We start from the raw sequence: 25,033 nt of genomic DNA, 5'->3' as shown, positions 1-25,033 counted from the left end.
AGGTCGTCAGAAAACAGGCTGCCAGCAAAGAAAACCCTCTGAGCTTTAGTTTCCTGGAAAAGGTAGCCTCTGGGGGGTGACTGCGCCTCCACTCCAGGTCCTCCCAAACCTGCTCAGGCTCAGCCTCAGTGGCTGGTGGCGATTCTGCCCAGACCTGTTGCTCCTCCCTTTGCGGCTCAGTTTTCATCTGAGGGGTTAGAGGTGCTCTGTCCTGATCCAAGGTGTCTCTGGCTATGCCTGTCCTCTGGAATACGCACTCGTGGGGGTACAAGGTGAACCCTAGGGACTGACTCCCGAGATTTGGGGACGCGGTGGTAGAGACCTGGGGCAGAGAGAGGATAGCGACCGTGGTCCGCTCTGCGTGTGCCCTAGAGCAGCAGGACTGGGCCCCGCCGAGCTCTGGGACGCACAGTCACCGAGTGGTGCTGGAGCTGAGTGCCCGCTGGCCGCGCCCCTCGATCCTGTCCTCAGCCAAGGGCGGACAGGTCCGCCCTGCCGACTTACCCAAAAGTTTGCCTTGAATAGTGAGCCCGTCATGCTGGCGCGAGTAGGTGGCGCGGAGGAGAGTCGGTGCAGCGGGAGGGAACACGACAGGAGGCCTGCCAGTCACAGCCCTCTGTCAGGCACAACTTCGGAGTTCCACTGTAGCGCTGGGAAACCGCCCCCAGGTCCTAAGCCACGCCCGATTCCGCTGGCCGCAGTCCACCCTCTGCGCTCCACCCATCCCCGCCAGTGCGCACCAAGGAATTTGGGGGATCCGACGCACTAGCCGGGTAAAGGGTGCGATCTATGCCCGGATCCAGGCCAACCTGAAGCACCTCGTCGACATGCAATCATCAGTAAGAGCCCTGAATCCCCCCCTTCTTCAGTAAGCCTTTGAGGGTTGCAAAGAAATGGTCCGGAATTCGACTCCGGTTTCTGCCCACAAGACCCCCCTCAACCGAATCCCTCGCGGAGAAATCCAGGCTCTTTGGTTCGCCGAAAGGAGCCTCGGAACCAGCCTGATCAGAGGGTGGTGGTGAGGACCCTGTGTTCGCTCCCTAAAGCCTGGGAACTGACAAGCTAGCGGAAGAAGTAGATGCTTTGGCGAGTCCTGTGCGCGACTCCGGGAGCGTCCACTGCAGGTCAGGCCCTACAGTTTTAGTCTAAAATGTCATTGCTGCAGTCTCCCTTGACTCTAGGTCCCTTAGCAGGAGCTCAGCTCTTCTCTGACCCCCTTGGGGTCCTCAGGACCCAAGATTCTTCTTCACCAATCCCACCCCAGCAGTAGGAGCCCGAGCTTCCTTATCTACCTCCAGTCTTCCACCCTCATAAATATAACCCCAGAGCAAGTTAGATCCGTCTCTGCCTTGAAGTAACACGGAACCTAGCGCTGCCAGTTGCTATTTCTTAAGAGGGTCCGAGGCAAGACAACCATCAGTCACCCCAGGCAAGAAGGGGCTCAAGGAGGGGAGATGAAGGTCAAAGGTACCGTGACTGGTTAATACTCCGCCCGCAACCTAGCTTGGAAATGCAACCATTTTCCTCTTATGCCCTTCTAATTAGGTCCAGACATAGTGAAAAGGCAGTTGCTAGGGTGACTTGGAAGACTAAAAGTTTTTGTACCCCATAACACTATCCCAAATCTATTGTGATGACACCCTACCAATAAAGTCAGCCATAACTAAAAAGATGAAGCGATGACCTCCAGCCCTGGGCTTTTCCAAGGACATACACTGATCGGTTCACCTAGTGGTTCCTATGCTTTGAAAGCAGTGAGGTCAGAGGAAGGCAGGGAAGTCTGGCAGGATCAGCAGGGGGCACCAGAAGCATGGACTAAACTGCAAGGGTGAAAAGGGCACCCCTAACAAGTTGGCGTGCCAAAGGCAGTACCTGGTTTTTTCATGGAAATTTTAAATACTTGGGACAAATGTTTTGGATGTAATTGTCACTGTCTGTGTTTTAAATTTTAACACATGTATATTGTTTTTAAAGTTACTAACAAGCTTTCCTGATACATTGTGCCCAACTTTCCTGCCTCAGATCTCTAGATCCTGGAACTTTAACTCTTTTCCACCACCTGGTGGTAAAATTTAAAATGGCTGACCAGGCTGCCAGAACGTATTCCTCAAATTATTAAACTTATTGTTGGAGCAGGCAGTGTATTTAAAAGACAAGTGAAATTTCAGATATTTTGAGAACAAAGTTAAATAATATTGCCACAGAAATTTTGCAATAATGAAATTAAATAACCAGGACATGAAGATAACCACTGCAACATATTTTAGCATAATCTCTTCCAATGATATCCATTTGCATGGGTAAACTCTTACTGTACACAAAATTTTCAGTTGTGCTCTTTTAACTTAACGATATTTCACCAGTGTTGCCTAAATACACTTTTTCTAACAAAAAGTCTAATAGCACACTTAAGCAAATAGACCCTTCTGCATGTAAAACTCAAAAATCTCTCTGAGGAAAAATTTAGTTTAACTGCTGTCACCCAATTGTAAAATTCATCTATTTTTTTTTCAAATTGGCAAAAAATTGATTTTCAAGATCAAAGATTAAAATGATCCATTGTCTCACATACTGTTGCAAATAACCAATTAAGATTTTGTACTGTTTGCTTACTCCATTGTGTCTCTGTTGGGAACTTTTCTCATGGAAAAAGCCACCATGGCTCTGAAGAGAAATTCTTCATTCGTATCCCAGACGTATGCTTTATCACCAAGAGCTGTTCTGATACTAAGTCTCACTTTAAAGGCGTTTTCTGCATCATGGGTGGGATGAGGTCTTTACTTCCATCCCAAATTCTTTAACTTGTGATCTTTCTGTCTCAGTCTCCAGAGTTGCTGGGATTACAAGCATGTACCTTTTAAAGTTCACCAGAGTTAAAAGCATGTGGGATATGTAGGCTCCATTTACCCATATACATGTACTGGGACTGGGAGCTGGGAGTGGAGAGTCATCTATCTTTTGACCCAACAATTTCATGTCAAATAAATAACTATTTAGGTAAATTCTTACATTTGAAAATTGAAGAATGTATACAGTTGTTTGTAGAAGCATGATTATTATGGCAAAATATTTGAAACAATTACATGTCCATCTAAGGAAAATTAGCTCAATAGATTGTGATATATCTACACAATGAAATCATATTCAAGCAAAAAAAAAAAAAAAGAATGAGGGGGCTGGGGATGTGGCTTAAGCCCTAGTGCACTCGCCTGGCATGCGTGCGGCCCGGGTTCGATCCTCAGCACCACATACAAAAACAAAGATGTTGTGTCCGCCGAAAACTAAAAAATAAATATTAAAACTCTCTCTCTCTCTCTCTCTCTCTCTCTCTCTCTCTCTCTCTCTCTCTCTCTCTCTCTTTGAAAAATAAAAAAAATTAAAAAAAGAATGAGGAATGAGGAAGTTCATGTATGATATATATTACTAAGGCGGGGGCAAGATACAAAACAAGCTGCCATTTGAATGGGGAGATAAAAGAATAGACATGTGTTTTGAATGGTTCCCTCTGAGGCAGGGGCTAGGGGCTCAGTGACATGGGACGGAGGGAGTCCTAACTTTTCACTTTGTCTTTTTGGACTTTGGGTTTTATACCCTGTATATTACAAACTGAAAAAACATTTTTTTTAAAATAAGCATCTTCAATTTCATTCTTAGATTTTGCATAATTTCTAATCATCAAATGGCTGTACCAATACTTAACATTTCCATAATTATGGAAATACTATTGCAATGAATATGTTTTATATAAATCTTGGTCAACATTATTCATAACAGAATTGCATATCAAAGAATGTAAACATTTTTAAGGTTCTTTCTTATATACTGCCTGGGCTGGGGATGTAGCTTAGTGGTAGAGCATTTGCCTAAAATACACAAGGCCCTGAGTTTATCCTCAGCACCACACAAATAAATAAATAAAGTATATTGTCAACTTATTTTTTAGAAAAGTTATATCAGTTTGTACTCAGCAGTTTGCAGCATGCTTATGTCCCTGGATTTTCAGATAGTAAATAACATCACCATTCATAATCCTTGTTAATTTAATCATCAAAACTATCTCATTGTGGTTTTAAGTTTCATGGTTTTGATTTTTTGTGGGAATGAGTTTGTACTGAGGATCAAACCCAAGGCCTTGTGCATGCTAGGCAAGTGTCTACTACTAAATTATACCCCTAACCCTGTTTATTTGATTTGGAGACAGGGTGTCACTCAGCTAGTAGCTGGGATTACAAGCATGCAATGAACCTGAAATTTTCTTGGTTTTAATCTCTACTTGATCAGATTTTTGTGTCTTTTTTTTTTTTTTTTTTTTTTTTTTTAGGCTCTGCCCTCTTTAGGGAATTATCCACATCCTTTGCTCTATGAAAGCCTTTTTTTTTTCTAATCAACTTGCTATCTTTGTTGCAGACATGTCTATTCCACAGAACAAGTACCCAGCCCATTACAGATACTCAATAATTATTGTTTTTTGGGAACCAGTTTTCATGTGTATACAACGCTGTCCATTGATGTCCTCTATGACTTTTTTGGGTTTTTGCTCCCACTTTTTTTCCTATGGAGGATCAGTGAAATATAGACATGATTTGGGAGAACCTTGCAAAAGTTCTATTAATCACCTAGTTCCAAGCATTAGCTGAATTCAAAAAGTAAAAATTACCAAACACCGCAGGGCACATATGTAATCCCAAGTATTTGGAAGGCTGAAGCAGGAAGATTGCAAGTCTGAGGCCAACCTGGGCAACTTATTGAGATTTTGTCTCAGAATTTAAAATATTAAAAGGGCTAGGGATATAACTCTATGTGGAGCACTTGCCTAGCTTATATAGGCCTGTGCTGAATCCCCAGTACTGCAAAAAGAAAAGAAAAAAACAGAAAAGAAAAGAAGACCCTGGCTAGTAAGAACGTCGTGTCCTGCTAGATTCAGTTTCCCACCACATTACCAAGACCTGTGTGTTCCCCACCTTTGGGCCCCACCTTTGCTGTATCGGTGTCATTCTCAAGCTATATGTGACAGCTTCTGGGAGCTTTGCATTGATCCTCCAAGAGGAAACAGAGATCCTCTCTTTCTTTAACTTTTCAAACAAACATTAATTAGCCCAGTATCTGCCCAAAACATGTTCTCCCCTCTACTGATCCAGAGGTACATGAGGTGCTAATTAGTGTTAGCCAGGGACAAGCTCTGCACTCCTAGGGTAGATGTCCTGCCCACCAGCACCACACAGACCAAGAAAGGAAGAAAAGACAGCCCTTCTGTCCCCCTGGCCAGAGGAAATGGGACATAATTTCACTGAAATGACATACAGGAATAGTGGGTGGCAAAAATAACAAATGCCATTATTAACAGATTTCCCCAATATCCATACTTCAAACAGCCAGGCATGATGGCTTATGCCTGTAATCCCAGCAGCTCAGGAGACTGAGGCAAGAGGATCACAAGTTTGAGGCCAGCCTCAGCAACTTGCTGAGGCCTTAAGCAACTTAGCAAGACCCTGTCTCAAAGTCAAAAATAAAAAGGGCTGGGGCTAGGGATGTGGCTCAGTGGTTAAGCAGTCCTGGGTTCAATCCTTGGTACCAAAAAACAAACAAACAAAAACACCCTCTGGGGGTGGGGGTGTACCTTTGTGGTACTATATGCTTAGCATTCATAAGGATCTGGATTCAATCCCCAGTGCCACCAGAAAACAAACAAAACTCTGAGAGACACATTCCTTTCCCCTCTCCTTCCCTCCTCTAATCCATCTGTTTACTGGTCAGGTTACTCTTCTTAGTCCATCATCCTTAAAACACTTGTTTCTTCAGGTCCCTCTTCTACTCACAAAACTACCAAGTTTTCCTGTTGCCCATCAAAATTAAATACTAGCCAGGCACAGTGGTGCATGCCTGTAACCCCAGCAACTCAGTGAGACTGAGCTACTTAGGAGGATCAGAAGTGTGAGGCTAGCCTCTACAACCATCTGAAAATTTAAAATAAAGAAGAGAGGTGTTTGGGAATGTAGCTCAGGGGTAAAGTGCCCCTGGGTTCTATCCCTAGTAAGGAGTGGTGGGGTGGGATGGGGATTAAATTCCATTGCCTGTGCCTGGCCTCTCAGACCTTCCTTCCCAAGGCTGGCCCCACCCTACTTTTCCCTTCATCCCCCTCATTCCCTGAGCTTTTCATTCAATTCAGGGTCCTCAGGACTCTACTTACTAGAGTTTGCAGGCTACCTGAGTGACCTTTCTCCTGCACCTGCCCCCATTACCACTTCTCCAGCCCTTAATGACTTCTCACTTCTTGAATTTCTAGAACTTGTCACATAAACTATCCCTTAATGATATATTATTTATGTCCTTACTTTCCTCCCCGATAGTTTCTATTCCTCTTGGAATCCTTACCTTCCCAAGACTGCACAGCACCTCAAGATAAGGATGATATTTTCTCATGTAATCAATCACAAATTGGACCATGATAAAGCTAGCCAGGGATTTCAATAAACTCTTCCCAGTTATCAACAGCAACACTCATTTTTATTTCAGTCCCATCATCTGATTTCTCTCTTCAAGGGAGGCAAGCAAACCTAGCAGGGATCCCAGCAACCAGATAGCTAAAGCCAGGGGGGATCCCAAGGACCTGGACCTGGCCAAGCAGTGGCCAAGGTATCGAGGTAACAAAAGTAGGGTAAACTGAACTGGGTGCAGTGGCGAATGCCTATGATCCCAGCAGCTCAGGAGGCTAAGGCAGGAGGATTGCAAAATCAAAGCCAGCCTCAGCAACTTAGCGAGACCCTGTCTCAAAATAAAAAATAATAAAAGGGTTGGGAATGTGGCTCAGTGGCTAAGTGCCCCTGGGTTCAATTTTTTTTTTTTTTGTTCAAATCAAAAAAAAAAAAAAAAGAGTAGGGTAAACTGGGTGACAAGTTGGTGTCAGAATTGGAAAGGCTGGATGTTGTCACTAAGCTTACTGAGAATGGAACAGAGAATAAGAATAGCGCAGGAATGAAATAAAAGGGTTAAACATCCAGAAGGAGGCTAAGTGGCTTGGAGCTAACTGCTTGGTAGATTTTGACGTTTGCCAGTGTAAGAACATGGGTTAGAGGACCTGTTTTTCTTCTCTAATGAGTAGTGTGCCTGCTGAACACTTCTCTCAGAATTTTCTAGATGGGCCATTTAAGGAAGGCTATTAATTATCTAATGTGCAAAACTGAAATTTAGTCATTTCTTAAATTATTGTTTTTAGCAGCACAGACCTGTATTTTTTATTACAAAAATAACACTGCTCCCTGTAGACAATCAAAACATTATGAAAACACATAAAAAAGTAAAGTTCAGTATCCCACCATGCTCTAAAGACTAACCATGCTTCACAGTTTGTGTATGCTTTCAAATTTCCATATATATCGTTTAAAAATAAAAAATGGGTTCACAATAAGAAAAGAACAAGAGTTATAGGACATAGCATCAATTTAAATTTTAATTGAAATGAATGAGGCAGAGCTGAGGAGATAGAAAGAAAAAAAGAAAGAAATTAGTGAGGGAAGGGGCTCAAAGAATCTTCCTGGCCAGAGTAGTATAGAGTGATAAACTCTGATAACTACCATCACAAAGGACAATCTACATATGTGGGGGCTCTTTTTCATCAAAAGCCATCATTAAGAAATCAAAGGTAGCAGTGTGCCTTGGCACATGATTCTAACCCAGCAACTCAGGAGGCTGAAGCAGGTTTCCAAGTTCAAGGACAGCATAGGTAATTTAGAAAGGCTCCAATTCAAAATGAATTAAAAAAAAAAAAAAGCTAGGGATGTAGTTCAGTGGTAGAGTGCTTGCCTAGCATGTATGAAACTCTGGGTTCTGTCAGGCATGGTGGTGCACGCCTGTAATCCCAGTGGCTTGGGAGGCTGAAGCAGGAGGATCACAAGTGCAAAGCCAGCCTCAGCAACTTAGCAAGGCCCTGACCAACTTAGCAAGACACTGTCACTAAATAAAATACAAAAGAAGGGCTGGAGATATGGTTCAGTGGCTAAGCGCACTTGGGTTCAATCCCCAGAACCAAAAAATAATGAATAAAAAAAAAAAAACCTCTGGGTTCATCACCATTGTCAGACTCAGTAGGGTGGGGTGAAGGGCAAGCCACAGACTAGAAGAGGAAATTTATTTATTTATCCTACAAAGAACTTATATCCTGTGTGTGTATATAAAGAGCTCATAAAACCCAAAGTTGCAGGGAGTGGGGTACTGCATATTTTTTAAAAAATAACCATAGAAACTGTTTCTAGATCTGGGCCAAAAATATAAGATAAGCCTGGAACAGCTTGTGGTGCCCAAAAGTTTGCGCATGCACGTACACACACACACACACACACACACTGTGCACTGTGCGCAGCACACAATTAGAGTATAGCAAAGGAACACAGGAGACAAATGAAAAAGTTTCCAATGGCCAAAGCTGGAACAGTCTACACTGCAAAGTAAATACAATATTGGATTATAATCCAAAATATGAAATTAATAGCCATGAGTCCACATGATAAAAAGGATTGACTATAGACAAATTTCTCAGGTAGATGAAGTCCAAATCATTTATGTAGATACCTTATCACATTCAAGGAAGTAGAGCATTATTCCTCGCTCCTTAAGTGGGAGCTTTGAATAGTGACTTACTTCCAAAGAATCCATTGTAAAATAAATTTACAATGGAAAAGGCTAACAAACACTACCTCAGGAAGGTGATCAAGATTGACATCAACCTGATAATTCATATTGATTATATGTGCCCTTAATATCATAGGTGAGAATGGCAATGTTACCTCTGTGGTCTTCCACCCAAAAGCCCAACCAGAAGAAAACTATCAGACCCAAAAGGAAATACCTGGCCAGTACTCCTCAAGACTCTCTAGGTCATCACGAGCAAGGAAAGTCTAAGCCTAGAGCAGCCTAAGGAGACATGACTCAACATTACATGATATCCTGGATGGAATTCTGGGAGAAAGTATGATAGATAAAAACCAGAACATTCTGGACCTTGGTTGTTAATAATGTTATCAGTATTGATTCTTTTGTTGCGATAAATATACTAATGTTCTATCATGAAACTACCTCAGTCCAGAAGACATTTAGATCAGCTTTAACTGCCTGCCAGTGTTACGCTGTGCCTGAGTTGATATGTCTTCGGCCAGAGAGAAAAGATTAATAAGACCTGTAATTAACATACCTTATATATAATCAGAGATATGATAAATTATCAAAGTGTGAAATATGATATATCAAGAACTATGTAATGTTTTGAACAACCAACAATAAAAATTAAAAAAATTAAAATAATATAAAATAGTAAAAAAAAAGAATTGTAATGCAAAATAAATCAATCATTAAAAAAAAAAGACCTGTAATCAAACAGCTCGGGAGGGCCAGCCTCAGCAAAAGCAAATGCCATGATTTTATTCTCTTTTATTGCTGAGTAAAATTCCACTGTGTATATATGCCACATTTTTTTTATCCATTAATCTACTGAAGGGCATCTAGGTTGGTTCCACAGTTTAGCTATTGTGAAATGTGCTGCTGTAAACATTGATGTGGCTGTGTCCCTGTAGTATGCTGTTTTTAAGTCCTTTGAGTATAGACAAAGGAGAGGGATAGCTGGGTCAAATGGTGGTTTCATTCAAAGTTTTCCAAGGAATCTCCATACTGCTTTCCATATTGGCTGCACCAATTTGCAGTCCCACCAGCAATGTAAGAGTGTGCCTTTTCCCCCACATCCTCGCCAACACTTATTGTTGTCTTTCTAATAGCTGCCATTCTGACTGGAGTGAGATACATTTTGATTTGCATTTCTTTTGCTAGAGATAATGAACATTTTTTCATATATTTGTTGATTGATTGTATATCCTCTTCTGAGAAGTGTCTGTTCAGGTTCTTGGCCCATTTATTGATTGGCTTTTTTTTGGGGGGGGGGTGTAGCTTTTTAGCTTTTTTAGTTCTTTATATACCCAGAGATTAGTGTTCTATCTATGTGTAAGGGGTAAAAATTTGCTTCCAGGATGTAGGCTCGCTATTCATTTCACAGATTGTTTCTTTTGCTGAGAAGAAACTTTTTAATTTGAATCCATCCCATTTATTGTATAAGGAAAAGAAGAACTTAAATTAGCACTATTTGCTGAGGATATTATTCTATACCTAGAAACCCAAAAAGCTCCACCAGAAAACTTCTAGAACTAGTAAATGAATTCAGAAAAGTATCAGGATATAAAATCAACACCCATAAATCAAAGGCATTTCTGTATATCAGTGACAAATCCTCTGAGAGGGATATGAGGAAAACTACCCCATTTACAATAACCTCAAAAAAATAAAATACTTGGGGATCAACTTAATGGAAAGAAGTGAAATACGGTGAAAACTACAGGACCCTAAAGAAAGAAATCAAAGAAGATCTTAGAAGATGGAAAGCTCTACCTTGCTCTTGGATAGGCAGAATTAATATTATCAAAATGATCATACTACCAAAAGCACTATACAGATTTAATGCAATTTCGATCAAAATCCCAATGGCATTCCTCATAGAAATAGAAAAAGCAATCATGAAATTCATCTGGAAAAATAAGAGAACCAGAATAGCTAAAGCAATCCTTAGTAGGAAGAGAGAAGCAGATGGCATCATTATAGGAGACATTAAACTATACTACAGAGCATTAGTAACAAAAACAGCATGGTGTTGGCACCAAAACAGACTGGTAGACCAATGGTACAGAATAGAGGACACAGAGACTAACCCACAAAATTATATTAGACAAAGACACCAAAAACATACATTGGAGAAAAGATAGCCTCTTCAACAAATGGTGCTGAGAAAACTGGAAATCCATATGCTACAAAATGAAATTACACCCCTATCTCTCACCATGCACAAAACTCAACTCAAAGTGGATCAAGGACATAGGAATTAAATTCTGCGGCTAACAGAAGAAAAAGTAGGCCCTAATCTTCATCATGTGGGATATGGCCCCAACTTCCTTAATAAAGACTCCCATGGCACATGAATTAAAACCTTGGCTGGTTTCTGAGAACTTGCCTATTTGTTAGGTTTGATTATGAGGTATCCCCAAAAATCTCCAGTATGGATTCATTAATGTAGAATATTCAGAAGTTGAAATATTTCAGTTATGAGAGCTGTAACCTATTCAGTCCACCCAAATTTGAATGGATTGATTGGGTGGTAACTGTAGACAGGTGGGGTATGGCTGGAAGAGGTAGGTTACTAGGGGTACACCCTAAATGGGTGCTTCTTTCTGTGGCCCCTTCCTCTCTCCCCCTCTGCTTCCTGACCCCACCTTTCTTCCACTGGTCCCTTCTCCCATGGCATGCTGCCTCATCTTGGGCCCAGAGAAATAGAATCAGTCATCTATAGACTGAGACCCATGAAACCATGAGCCCCAAAATACTTTTCAAAATTGTTCTTGTTGGGTATATTGGTCACAGTAATGCAAAGCTAACTAAAACAGCTGACAAATACTTCCCTACAATTAATATTCCCTAAAAGATGAGTAGCTCAGAGTACCTAAACTATTTGAACAACGTAGTTTATCCTGAATACCTGCTTTCCTTCTAAAAAGAAGTCTGGATTTGGGGTACATGGTAGACAGAGGTTATCTACATGACCAGCCCCAGTAAAACTTCTGAGCAATGAGCTTCCCTTGTAGGCAACAGTTTGCATGTCAGTTCATTACTGGAGCAGTTAAGTCCATCTTCATAGGAGATAACTCTTGAAAGCTTGCACCTGCCTTCCTCCAAACTACCTCCTAGCATTTCCCATGGCTAATGTTGCTCTGTAACCTTTCACTTTAATACATCAAACCATGAGTACAACTAACTACATACTAAGTCCAAGTTCTAGCAAACCACATAGGCCTAAATGTGAAAACAAAATTTTCTAGGGAAATAAAAAAAACTAATAACAACAACAAAAAAAACCCACATAAGATCAAAAACAGAGTATCTTAAAATTAGGCTAAATATTTCTTAAATAGGACCCCCCCCAAAAAAATAGTACTAAAAAAAGGAAAAATTGGCAAAGTATTCTTCATTAAAGTTAGAAATAGCAAATGTTCCATATTTGTAAACTTTTCAGCAATTCCTATAACGTTGGCAAACTTTCCTTGGATCAAGTGACTTGGGAAGAAGACACATTAGTGCTCCATTGTTGTTACTTTCAAGTGCCATCTCTTATTCATATATCTCACTTTCCTAGGTATATTATAACCCTTTGAGGGAAAAGTCAGAATACATTCTTTTTCCTAACACAATTGTGGACAAATAAGTTGCTTGAAAAAGCTGCCAAATTGAAGAATGTTCTGCCATTCATTTTGATAAACTTACAACAATGTTCCTTACTGGAGTTGAGAAAAATCACCTAAAGGAATTGGAAATTGTGGGGTATTTGAAAATGTCACTCAGTGTGCATCAAAAAGTGCTTGACAGAAATTAATGGGGGCTTAAGGGGTTTTGGTCAGATTTGAGACTAGTTCTAGTCAGTACTGGGCCCCAAGAGAGGATTTTGTCAAATTACATCATGGTATAAACTCTTCACCCACAGTATTAAAAAAAAAAAAAAAAAAAAAAAAAAAAAAAAAAAAGACATAGCCTCAGAAATTTGTCATTTTCTATTAAGACCTCCAAGAGGGTATTGTTTATTATTTGAGTTCCTTTTGGAGATTATCCTGGCCAGGTGTGATGGCACAAGCCCAGTGGCTTGGGAGGCGGAGACAAGAGAATTGCAAATTCAAAGCCACCCTTAGTAATGGTGAGGCACTTTAGCAATTCAGTGAGACCCTGTCTCTAAATACAAAATAGGGGGGCTGGGGATGTGGCTCAGCGGTAGCGCGCTCGCCTGGCATGCGTGCGGCCCGGGTTTGATCCTCAGCACCACATACCAACAAAGATGTTGTGTCAGCCGAGAACTAAAAAATAAATATTAAAAATTCTCTCTTTTAAAAAAACAAAAAAACAAAATAGGGCTGGGGATGTGGCTCAGTAGGTTGAGTGCCCAAGTTCAATCCCCAGTAGCAAAATAATATAAATTTCTGGCATAAGTCAAATCTATAGAGGATCTCAGATATGAACTCCAATAAATTGGTAACTTGACCAACTAAATGAGGCTGACTTCCACCTGTTTTTCCTTTTCTCTAGTCAATATTAATGCTTCTTTTTTCAAAAGCCACTAATTTTTAGTTGTGTATATAATACTTCAAAACAATGTCCCTCAAATCTGCTTCTTTTTCCTTTGTATACTTTTTCACCAGGAATTCTGAATTGGCTTATTTTCCTAAGGAGTACTTTCAATTGTGTCTGCATCCATTACTGAGAAATCTAAGTGTTGAACGTATTCATTGCCCTCTCTAAAACAAGGCCCCTACATATAAACACAACCCTGGTAGGCAAGCTGTATGCTACAAGCCAATTAAGTCATTACTCCCTAAATAACTTTCCTATTTTCATCCCTCTGTGTGTGCAGTTAAGTCTACCCTTATTCATTCTCTGCTTGTCAAAATCTATTCTATTCTATCCATTGATTTAAAAAAACCTTGAGTCCAAACTGATAAGAAAGCTTTACTTTTGACAGAATGGCAGGTAATCAATATATAAAGGAAATTATAAAATCGTTATTTTAACTGGATATGGTGGTACATGCCTGTAATCCCAGCAACTCAGCAGGCTAAGGGGATATTAAGTTCAAGGTCAGCCTCAGCAATTTAGTGAGGCCCAAAGCAACTAATGAAACATTGCCTAAAAGGAAAAAAAAAAAGTTCTGGGGTTGTAGCTCCACTATAGAGCACTGACTAGCATGTGTGAGGCACTGGGTTCAATCCTCAACATCATATAAAATAAATATATAAGGTGATAGATATTGCTCAGTTGGTATAGTACTTGTTGAGTATGCACAAGGTCCTGGGTTCAATCCCTAGCACCAAATTTAAAAAGAAAAACAAAATGTGTCTATCCTCAATTAATACAAAAGAGGGCTGGGGAATGTAGCTTGGTGGTATGGTAAAGCACCCCTGGGTTCAATTCCCAGTACCATGCAAAAGCAAAAGAGAAAATTACCACACAACATGGAACTTTTATTTTTAACGTAATTTCTGTACAGCAGGAGTATGAGAGTAATCTTTTTATAAATGAAAATGATGTTACTAGAAGAAATGATGACAAAAACCAAATCAGTATTTGATGTGAATCCATATTTTATGCTTCAAATCCAGCCAAGAAGTTTGTTACGACCTCTTTCAGCTTTGCATCTGACTGTTCGGAGATCTTCCCATCAGCCCTAATAGGAAATAAAAGTAGATCATTAGTTCTGATCTGGACAAAAACATCACTGACAGAAAAACTAAAAAGGAGTTAAGACTTTGGTATCTTAAAATTACAAAAAGAGGCCACAATTGGATTCATACCTGATAGTGCCCAAGAGGGCTTGGTGTTGACTGATCACATGAGACAAGAAAGCACTCTCAAACTTGGTGATCTTGCTGGGCTCCAGTTTATCAAGATACCCCCTTACACCGGCATAGATAACGGCCACTTGTTCTTCAATAGCCATGGGAGCTAAAAAGAACAGAACAAGTAAGTTGCTCAAAGAAAATGTCATGTTACCAAAATCAGAGAAACTTTTTCTTTCAATTACTAACATATCCCTAACATATCTTATATTCTCATTGGCCTATAACTCTACTTCAACACTCCTTTTCCCCTCCCTCCCCAATAAACAGAAGCATCACCTTCTAAGTATAACCCAAAAAAGCACTACTCTAATCTGGCACTATTTTGGGGGTAAATAATTTGTTGACATTTTTTGGCAAGGTAAAAAACATAATAACTTTATTTTTCTTCAGTCCTAGGAATGGAATCTGGAGTTTGCACATGCTAGGCAAGCACCATACCACTAAACACACCTCTATCTACTCAGATTCCTTTCAAATCTGCCAAATTCATACTCATATAGCCAAGGGAACGGGATCCAATAGGATCTTAATTCTTGAAAATAAGAATGGGCTGCAGTTGTAGCTCAGTGGTAGACTACCTGCCTAACACATGTGAGGCACTAGGTTTGAACTTCAGCACCACATACAAATAAAAGTATTGTGTTCATCTACAACTATTTAAAAAAGAAAAAACAAAACAAACAAACAAAAAACATGCCAGGCATAATGGTACACGTCTATAATCCCAGCAGCTTGGGAGGTTGAGACAGGAGGATTGCCAAATCCAAAGCCTGGTTTAGCAATTAGTGAGGCCTGTCTCAAAATTAAAAAAAAATAAAATAAAATAAAGGGCTGGGGATGTGGCTCAATGGTTCAATCCCTGGTACCCCAAAAAAGAGAACCAAGTTTCCCCTTCACTAAATTTGCAGCATTTACGTTCAAATAATGATAAAACAGACACACACTGAACTCAAAGGCAGTGTTTTTGATAAAAGATAATATCCTATGACAGGTGATGTAGTTCTGTAGGTCTGGGATTACCCTAACATACAACAGTAACAACCGAATGACCGAACAACTCACAATACTGTCCTTGCTTCAGCAACTCAGTCAGACGCACACCACGACTCAAGAGTTGTTGAGTGGCAGCATCAAGATCAGAACCAAACTGTGCAAAAGCAGCAACCTCACGATACTGAGCCAATTCCAACTTCATGGTACCTGCCACCTGAAATACAGTAAAACTGGTATTAACAACAAGAGCACTGTACAAATACAGCTGATTTTGAATACTTCAAGATTTTAACCTAATACCCCTTTCTGCCAAAGTGATATAAACTGATTACCTGCTTCATAGCCCTAGTTTGGGCAGCAGATCCGACACGGGACACAGATAAACCAACATTAATAGCAGGGCGGATACCTTTATAGAACAATTCTGTTTCCAAGAAGATCTACAATGCAAAAATACATATGATAGAAGGCTAAAAGAAAGAAATCAATTATATTCAAATTTAAGTAATTAAAATGCCAACAAACTGAAAACCCAAAACTTGAGAGAATGCTAAGTGACTTCTCATGGTAGAGGTACCCTATCTTTGACAATCCAAACTGGCCTACATGACCTATTGCTGAATCAAGATGTGCTTAAGATTAAGGGAAAAGGGACTGGGGTTTTAGCTCAGTGGTGGAGCACTTGCCTAGCATGTGTGAGGCACTGGTTTTGATCCTCAGCACCACATATAAATAAATAAAATAAAGGTATTGTGTCCATCTACAACTTAAAAGAAAAAAAAATTAGTGGGAAAACCCAATAAATTTATACCAAAAGACAGATGAGGGAACTTGGCAAGGTGGTGGTATATGCTTGTAACTCCAGCAACTCAGGAGGCGGAGACCAAATGATTGCAAGTTCAAGGTCGGCCTCATTAACTTAGCAATTAGCAAGACTTGTCTCAAAATAAAAAGTACTGGGGGTATGGCTAATAGTTAAGCATCAGGTTCAATCACCATACCAAAAAAAGAAAGAACTACAAGGGTAGTGTTATCATCTCTGGGATATGCTTCAAAATTATGTAAGAGAATAAAGCATACTACCCTGTGAAATGATAACTGGGTAACGAATATGTAACCCTTCATTATATTATTCTTTTATATACATTTAAAATTTTCCATAGTAAAAAATACATTTAACAAGTCAGTTCATAGATACTAGTCTAATTCAGTACCTTAGAATTAACCAAACCCTTTTTAGTTATTTTAATCATTAAAATAATACCTGTCCATCAGTGATGGAAATGACATTTGTTGGAATGTAAGCAGACACATCACCAGCCTGTGTTTCTATGACTGGTAAAGCAGTCAAGGAGCCACCACCAAAAGAATCGTTCATCTTGGCTGCTCTCTCCAGCAGTCGGGAGTGTAGGTAGAACACATCACCAGGATAGGCTTCACGACCAGGGGGTCGGCGCAGCAACAAAGACATCTGACGGTATGCAACAGCCTACGATATAGAAGAGGGTTGTGAAGTTCTCCTAATAACCAGAAATTTCATGTCAACTTCCACTGTACTGCAAACATACAAAGAGATTGAATAGTTCCTCTGACCTGTTTGGATAAGTCATCATAGATGATCAAAGCATGTTTGCCATTATCTCTAAAATATTCTCCCATAGAACAGCCAGAGTAAGGAGCCAGGTACTGAAGTGGGGCAGCATCAGAAGCAGTGGCTGACACCACAATGGTGTACTTCATAGCATCTGAGGAGGAAAAAGTTTTACATTTTATGAGGTTATGGATACTGTGTTTTATTTACTTATTTACTTTTTGTAGTAACAGGGACTGAATCTCAGACCTTGCCCACACTAGGCAAGCACTCTACCACTGAGCTACATCCTCAGCCAAGTTGTGATTTTAAATTAGACGTTACTATAATAAAAATTACTCAGTGGTAAAAAGATTTACTATTAAAAATTGCCAAACAACATCCACTTTTTAAAAAACTAACAAAACCTTTACATTTATTGGTACTTTATATTACTTTCCCATTTTTTCAACCTGTTTATTTATATTATAAAATGTAGTTCATTAGGAAGTAAACAAAATCAGTCTTTGCTAACTAGAAGTTCTAGGATTAGTAGCAATAGGCATCAACAGCAATGGAGCTAGGTATGGTGGTGCATGCCTACAATCCCAAAGACTAGGGAGACTGAGGCAAGTGGATCACCAAGTTTGAGGCCAGCCTTGACAACTTAAGACCCTATCTCAAAAAAAAAAAAAAAAAAAAAAAGTAAAAAGGAGAGTCAGGCACAATTACGCATGCAATTCCAGAGGCTTGGGAAGCTGAGACAGGAGGATTCAAAGTTCAAAGCCAGCCTCAGCAATGGTAAGGCACTAAGCAACTCAATGAGACTGTGTCTCTAAATAAAATACAAAAATAGAGCTGGGGAGTACCCCTGAGTTCAAACCCCAGAACCAAAAAAAATGTAATGTAGCTCAACAGGGAATGTAATGTAGCTCAACAGTACAGCACCCTGAGTTCAATCCTCAGTACCACAAAAAAACAACAGCAATGGGACTGAGTTCTTTTATACCTGCATCTGTAAGTCTCTTCACCAACTGGGCAACAGTGGATCGCTTTTGACCAATAGCAACATAGATACAATACAGCTTCTTCTTTTCATCAGATCCATCATTGAAACGTTTCTGGTTAATAATTGTGTCAATAGCAATCGATGTTTTCCTTAAGAAACAGTAAACATAAATGTTACTAAATACTTCAAAGGATTTTACTAGTACTAAAATTTTACTTACTAATCTTCATTATCACATTCTACTGTCCCAGTATAGCCAGAGCATTTATCATTCCAAAATGAAAAAGTAATCTTTATATAAAGCAAATTTAGCTAGAACTTTTAACAAGCTTAATAAGTCTTTACCCAGTCTGTCTGTCACCAATAATCAGCTCACGTTGACCACGTCCAATTGGCACCAAGCTATCCACAGCCTTAATGCCAGTCTGCATTGGTTCCCTCACAGAGATTCGAGGAATGATTCCAGGGGCTTTCAGGCCCACTCGCCTACGGATCTTGGAACCAATTGGACCCTGTAAAAAATAAACAAGCCTGTGTTTTAGCTACTGAAGGAGGCTGAAAAGTGAGCCCAAGAGTTCAAGATCAGCCTGGCCAACACAGCAACACCCCATCTCAAAAAGAGAAACAAATTAAGATAAAAACTTCAAACCTACCTTTCCATCAATGGCATTACCAAGGGCATCTACTACACGACCCAACAGCTCCTCGCCAACTGGAACATCCACAATGGCTCCTGTCCTCTTAACAATATCTCCTTCTTTAATTAGTTTATCATTCCCAAACACGACAACACCAACATTGTCTGGTTCCAAGTTCAGAGACATACCCTGACAATTGAAAGACAAAATTTGAACATCAGTAAAGATATATACACTGAAGATAAGAGGGGTCAAAATGGTAACTTTGGCTCTACAGTCTTCTATATCAAGAGGCTCTTTATCCACAGCACTTATAAAACTGTCCCTATTATTTTCTTTTTTCCCCTAGAGAACCCATGACTCCCACAACTTTTATTGCCATTGAACTGGCCAATTAGGCTCAACCTAATACAAAGTTGACTTGTATCATCAGAATTCTGATAGCTACACCACTATCAATAATACAAAGTCACCAACTTTCAACTTTACACCCAAAATTAATTTAATTGAAGTTATCAAATGCTTTTGGAAAAAAACAGGACCTGGGTTTGATCCCCAGCATGTGAGGGAGTTTAAAAAAAAAAAAGAAAGAAAGAAAGAAAAGAAACAAAACCAGATTTGAACTTACTGACTTTTGGGCAAAGGTTCACTAAAATTTTATATTTTGGAGTCAGTGTGATTAAATCTGTTTAGAGTTAAAAAAAAAAAAAAAAAGAAAACCTCACTACAAAACCTTGTAACACTATTCTCTTGCCAGGTACAGTGGCACATGGCTGTCATCAGCTGTTTGGGAGGATAAGATAAGAGGAATACAAGTTTGAGGTCAGCCTGGGCAATTTTTTTTTTTAAAAAGGGCTGGGAATATAGCAAAGTGGTAGAGTGCTTGTCTTGTATGCAATAGGCCCTGTGTTCCATCCCAGTAGTGCCCCTGCCCCCGTCAAACACACACACACACACACACACACACAAAAAGGCTGAATGTTCTCACTGGTATGTGGATGCTAACCCACAATGAGAAAAGGGAATTATGTATAAGAGTTCATTGGATCAGACAAAGGGAAATAAAAGGAAGGGGGGAGGGTGGATGGGAATACAAAAGACAGTAGAATGAACTGGACATAACTTTCCTATGCCCATGTAACTCCACATCATATACAACCACAAGAATGGGATCCTAATTGGAATGGGTTGCACTCTATGCATAAATGTCAAAATACACCATTATCAGGTATATCTAAAATCAACAAATGAAAAAAATCTTACACAATCTCTGGAATTGAGAAAAACTAGATCCTAAAATACCAAAATATTGATTTTTAACTTACCTTTAAGCCTGAAGAAAACTCTACCATTTCTTCTGCTTGAACATTCCTCAGCCCATGAACTCGGGCAATACCATCACCAATACTTAAGACACGCCCAGTTTCTTCAAGGTCAACAGAGGTATCAGCCCCAAGAATACGCTCTTCAAGAATAGAGGACATCTCAGCAGTGCCTAAGAGAGAACAATTAAAAAAAAAATATATATATATAATACACACACACACACACACACACACACACACACACACACACACACACGGTCCTAAGATCTCAAAATCCATTTCCCAACAAGAAAGTTTTGTGATCATAATAATCAAATTACAATCTAAAATGTAACAAAAGACTCTAAAAAAGTTGGATATTGACCACTATGAAAATGAGAAATTCAACTGGGTGCAGCGGCACACGCCTATAATCCCACTGACCCAGGAGATAAGGCAGGCAGAGTGCAAGTTCAAAGCCAGCCTCAGCAACAGTGAGGCACTAAGCAACTCAGTGAGACTCATTTTTAAATACAAAATAGAGCTGGGGATGTGGCTCTGTGGTCCAAAGCCCCTAAATTCAATCCCCAGTACCCACCATCCCAATAAAAAAAGAAAATGATTCAAAGCCATGTACTCCACAAGTCAAATGTAAAACAGGCAAGAAGTTAACAAAGCTAAACATTTTGGTTTAATTTCTTTTTACTTTTCTTTTTTGTGGTACTGGGGATGGAACCCAGGGTCTCAAGCAAGCTAAGCAAGCACTCTACTACTGAGCTACATCCCTAGACCTTTAAGGGTCCTTTTTTTTTTTTTTTTTTTTTTAAATTTTAAGACAGGGTCTTAATTAGTCTTTACCAGGCTAGCTTCAAACTTGTGATCCTCCTGTCTCAGCATTCTGAGCAGCTGGGATTACTGAAATGTGCCACCACACCTGGTCCTCTAGTTTAATTTTCAAAGAACCTATACCTATGTTGAAACCTACATTTCTGGCTGAAATCCATACAAAACATGAATGTGTTTTATGGCTTGGGTTAGTTCAGTGGTACTTGCCTAGAATGTGCAAAGCTAAGTATGGTGTGATCCCCAGCATTAAAAGAAATTTAAAGATTCAAAACAGCATATATATAAAACACAGAGCACTTAGACAGGTACAGTGATATATGCCTGTAACCCAGCTACCCATGAGACTAAAGAAAGAGGATCACAAGTTTAAGGTCAGCCTCATCAACTTATCGAGACCCTAACTCAAATTTTAAAAAAAGAATGGTGATTTAGCTTAGTGATAGAGTGCTAACCTAACATGTGCAGGCCAGGGCTCATCCCCAACACACAAAAAAGGACAAAACCCCCTAAACTACACATGTCCAAAGAAATTCCCCAACCTATAGCATATTCTTATACTCACCTCCCTATTTCTCTATTGCATTTGCAACTTGCAAATTCAGACTTCCAGGTATAAAGGAGTGGCCACTGCCTTTGAAAACATATCAGTAAGAACTGCTCATTATTTTCTAATGCTTTTAGGTGAGGAAAAAGAACTCTTTCCTAAATCAGAAAGGGTACCTACTACAATGTCCTTGTTTTTGCACAAGAATTACCAGAACAAAGAAGCTGTACTAATAAATAAATATATAACTAGAGTTCATTTCAGTAGAACAACAGAACCTATATCAAGACAAAGATAAAAGGCAAATAACTGTAAAAATCTGGGATTCTGTAGTAACTAAAAATGACAGAAAAAGGAAAAAAAAAAAGCCCAACAGTTATATAATCTTTGTAAATTATATTTTCATTTAATGATAAGGTGGTAAGTGTGGTGCACAGACTTACCAATCTTCTGAAGATGGGTATTAGAGGCATGGAGGTTCCTTGCAGCAATGAAGGATGATCCCAAAGCATTTTTGGAGACCTAGTGCAAGAATATTCATTCATGAAACTGACAAGCTTCACAAATGCAGACGTATTTTGATCAAATTATTGATAAAAATGTAAAGTATATTTAAAATATTCTGTTTAAAATTTGAAGTGTATTATTCAGTTGAGGAAGTACCTTTAGGTATATGTTGAGTGTATAATAAAGTTCCTAGTACACAATTAGCACTTTATAAAAAGAATTCTTTTTAAATGGAGTCTATTTTAAAAAGCAGCTACTAACAAAGTATATGTATCTTTCCCTTTAAAAGCAATCAGGTATTATTATTATGGCTTTAGATTTTACTTGAGTTGCAGAAATTCTAATAACTTCTTCCTAGCTGAGGACAGTGGCACAGCCTGTACCTAGTTACTCAGGAGACCAGTCTTGGCAACTAAGTGAGACCTTGACTCAAAAATTTAAAGAGGGGCTTGGAATGTAGCTCAATGGCAGAATTTCCTAAAGAACAAATCTCAATATGGTCCCAATTTTACTTTAAAGAAAATGACAAGCAAACAAAAAATGATGTTAGAGCTAAATTAAGAAACTAAAAAGACAAGGCATGTGGATCTTTTTTTTTTTTTTACTGTCATGAATAAATCCTGTAGCAACCTGGACTCCTCCTCTTTCCTTCAAGTTAGAATACTGTGATTGGTTACTATCAACTTTTATTTGTGTATTTGCAGTACTAAGAATTGAACACCCGGACCCTGTACCACTCAACTACATCCCCAGTTCAGCTCTTTTTATTTTGAAACAGGGTCCAGCTAAATTGCTAAAGCTGGCCTAAAATTTGGATCCTCCTGCCTCAGGCTCCCCAATCATTGGGATCACAAATGTTCACCACCACATCTTCAGGTCACTGTCAATTTTGAAGCTACTGCCTTCTATAGGAGATAGATGAAAATAGTTAAAAATGTTTTGCAGCTAACAGAAAACCAAGAAGCTACCAGGCTGTTTTAGGGCAGCAAAATGGCCAGTATATTTATTTCACCTTTCAAATTCAGATTACTTCTGAGATAAAAGAGGCAAATGTGAATGCTTTTACAATAGACTTGAAAATTCTTGAACACTGTCCAACAATTCCTCAAACCACCAGATGAACAATTCAAGACGAAATCTGTACACGTCAAGGAATCACAAAGCAGTCTTCGGTGAAACCGAAACAATTTGGAAACCAGCTTCATTGCTGTGATATATTGGCCACACAAAAAGATTTTTTTTTTCTTCATCTGCACGATGTGCAGTCACTACTGTGCATTCAAACGGTCGTGGTTTCAGTATTCAGTAGTGACAAACCGCTTCTTAAGAATTCAAGAAACGTTTGCTTTGCTCTGAACAGACCTCCGACTGGAGGTAAAATGCTGGGTCCTGCTGACCTTCACACAATGTCAGGCTCCCCTGACTTGCTTCAGCAAGAGCTGACAGCAGTCCTCTGACCTTCAGAGTACCAGATGGGGACAATCAGCCGGAAGGAGCCCCCTCTGAGAAAGTCCTCTGAGAAAGCTAGCACCCAACTTCTGACCTTCACCCAAGGCCTCTGCTCCGGCCGCTCTAGGCCCAAGACTAGAATCCTAAGGAGACCCCCGTATCGCGGCAACATCGAGGTCACTAACTCCCCGGCACCACTCTGCACCATTTCGCATGGATGGCAAGCAAAATGGCCCTTCTGTCGCTCGCCCACCCGCCCAGCCGAGCTGCCACAGTGCAAGATGGCGGCGTCCGCCACAACCCTTCAGTCTCGCTGCAGAGCTCCAGAGCCAGCGCACCGCCACCCGCTGCCGCCCCACCGAGCCGCCCCGCTCCAATCCGCGGCGCTCACCAGCCCGGCCCGTCGAGGGAGGGCGCGGGCCACGGCCGCGGCGACGCGCACGGACAGCATCTTCAAGTTTCTGCTCAGGCGGTTCCTCTGCAGCCGCAGCCTCGGGACTGACTGGGACAAAATGGCCGAGCGCCGAGGAAGGTCAAGGCAGCCGGCCCACCTGATCCGGAAGTACCGCCCCTCGTTTCACCGGATGAGAATCTGCTTTTTTGAGCGTGAGCGGTGGGTTTCTTTATTTTTTAAGTATTCTTTTTTTTTTTTTTTTTTAAGCTGAACCCTCAAAATGAATGAATTGCCTGTTGCCAGCTTCGGCTCAGCATTCATTGTACATTTATTTTAGTATTTCCAGTCGACCTTGTGGTTGCCCCGGCGTCCACGTGAGTAGCGGAACCTGCAGAGAAGCGGTTCCCAGCATCACTTTGTCTAAGGATGCACTGGCTAACCCTGAGAAGGCCAGACTGAGCAATTTAAATTTTTTTTTTTATTATTTTTTAAGATGTTGGTGGACCTTTAGTTTATTCATTTATTTATATGTGGTGCTGAGAAATGAACCCAGTGCATCTCACTTGCTAGGCAAGTGCTCTGCCACTGAGCCACAGCCCCCCAGACTGAGCAATTTAGAGAGACCATAAGCAATTTAACAAAACTCAAAGTGAAAAGGGCTAGGGATGCCACTCAGTGGTTAAATGCCCCTAGGTTAAGTCCTCGGTACCAAAAATAAAAAATTAAACACACACACAGTATACAGGCAGGTGTGGTAGCACACATCTATAATCCCAGCATTCAGGAAGCTGAGGCAGGAGGATTGCAAATTCAAGGCCAGCCTGGACAACATAGCAAGACCCTGTCTTAAAATAAAAATTAAAAAAAGTACTTTGGGGGAGGGGGAATGTAAAACAAAATTGCAGGGATATATTTTGTAAAAAAATAAATAAGGACAAAGAACATAAAGATCATTTTCTCCATACATAGTGGTTGCACCAACTTAGTTTATTGAAATTTGCTTAGTTTACTGAAATTTAGCAATAAATTTCAACCTAGTTTACTGAAATTTGCTTAGTTTACTGAAGTTTACTGACCACAGTTGTATTTGAAACAGAGGCCATAAAATATGGTATTGGCTAGCTAGTAAGATTCCTTTGAAAATAAAGACTTAATCATTTAAAATAGGCATAAAATTGATCTAGGAGATAGTTGGTGATAAGTCTGACCCACAGTTTCACATTAAATCGAGTATCACAGAAAGTTGATTACACAGACCTTTGAGCTCTCTGCACTTCATAATAACACAGTACACATTATAGGAGGTTGTTAGCA

General features: G+C 40.0%; 3 protein-coding genes across 3 annotated transcripts in view; 1 reads left to right on the top strand and 2 right to left on the bottom strand.

Annotated features, from left to right (window-relative positions):
• The window catches only part of Pstpip2 (proline-serine-threonine phosphatase interacting protein 2), a 63,328-nt gene extending 62,636 nt beyond the window's left edge, over positions 1-692 (bottom strand). Inside the window, exon 1 of the mRNA XM_005325554.5 lies at positions 505-692. Coding sequence (XP_005325611.1) covers positions 505-537 — 33 coding nt within the window. The 5' untranslated portion in view covers positions 538-692. The remainder of the gene's footprint in view (positions 1-504) is intronic.
• Positions 564-25,033, top strand: part of Haus1 (HAUS augmin like complex subunit 1) — a 44,729-nt gene continuing 20,259 nt past the window's right edge. Inside the window, exon 1 of the mRNA XM_078030091.1 lies at positions 564-839. Coding sequence (XP_077886217.1) covers positions 828-839 — 12 coding nt within the window. The 5' untranslated portion in view covers positions 564-827. The remainder of the gene's footprint in view (positions 840-25,033) is intronic.
• Positions 14,067-23,872, bottom strand: Atp5f1a (ATP synthase F1 subunit alpha). The gene is made up of 12 exons (XM_005325552.5): positions 23,717-23,872; positions 21,813-21,891; positions 20,001-20,170; positions 18,691-18,864; positions 18,383-18,549; positions 18,038-18,186; positions 17,052-17,203; positions 16,723-16,947; positions 15,791-15,898; positions 15,528-15,672; positions 14,418-14,568; positions 14,067-14,290 (listed from the first exon to the last, which is right to left on the bottom strand). Exons 1-12 carry the CDS (start codon positions 23,774-23,776, stop codon positions 14,209-14,211), a joined length of 1,662 nt encoding a protein of 553 aa, XP_005325609.1. The 5' UTR covers positions 23,777-23,872; the 3' UTR covers positions 14,067-14,208.

The sequence above is a fragment of the Ictidomys tridecemlineatus genome, chromosome 13 (assembly GCF_052094955.1).
Source record: "Ictidomys tridecemlineatus isolate mIctTri1 chromosome 13, mIctTri1.hap1, whole genome shotgun sequence".
NCBI classification, from domain to species: Eukaryota; Metazoa; Chordata; class Mammalia; order Rodentia; family Sciuridae; genus Ictidomys; species Ictidomys tridecemlineatus.
This window is presented reverse-complemented; position numbering and strand designations above follow the sequence as displayed.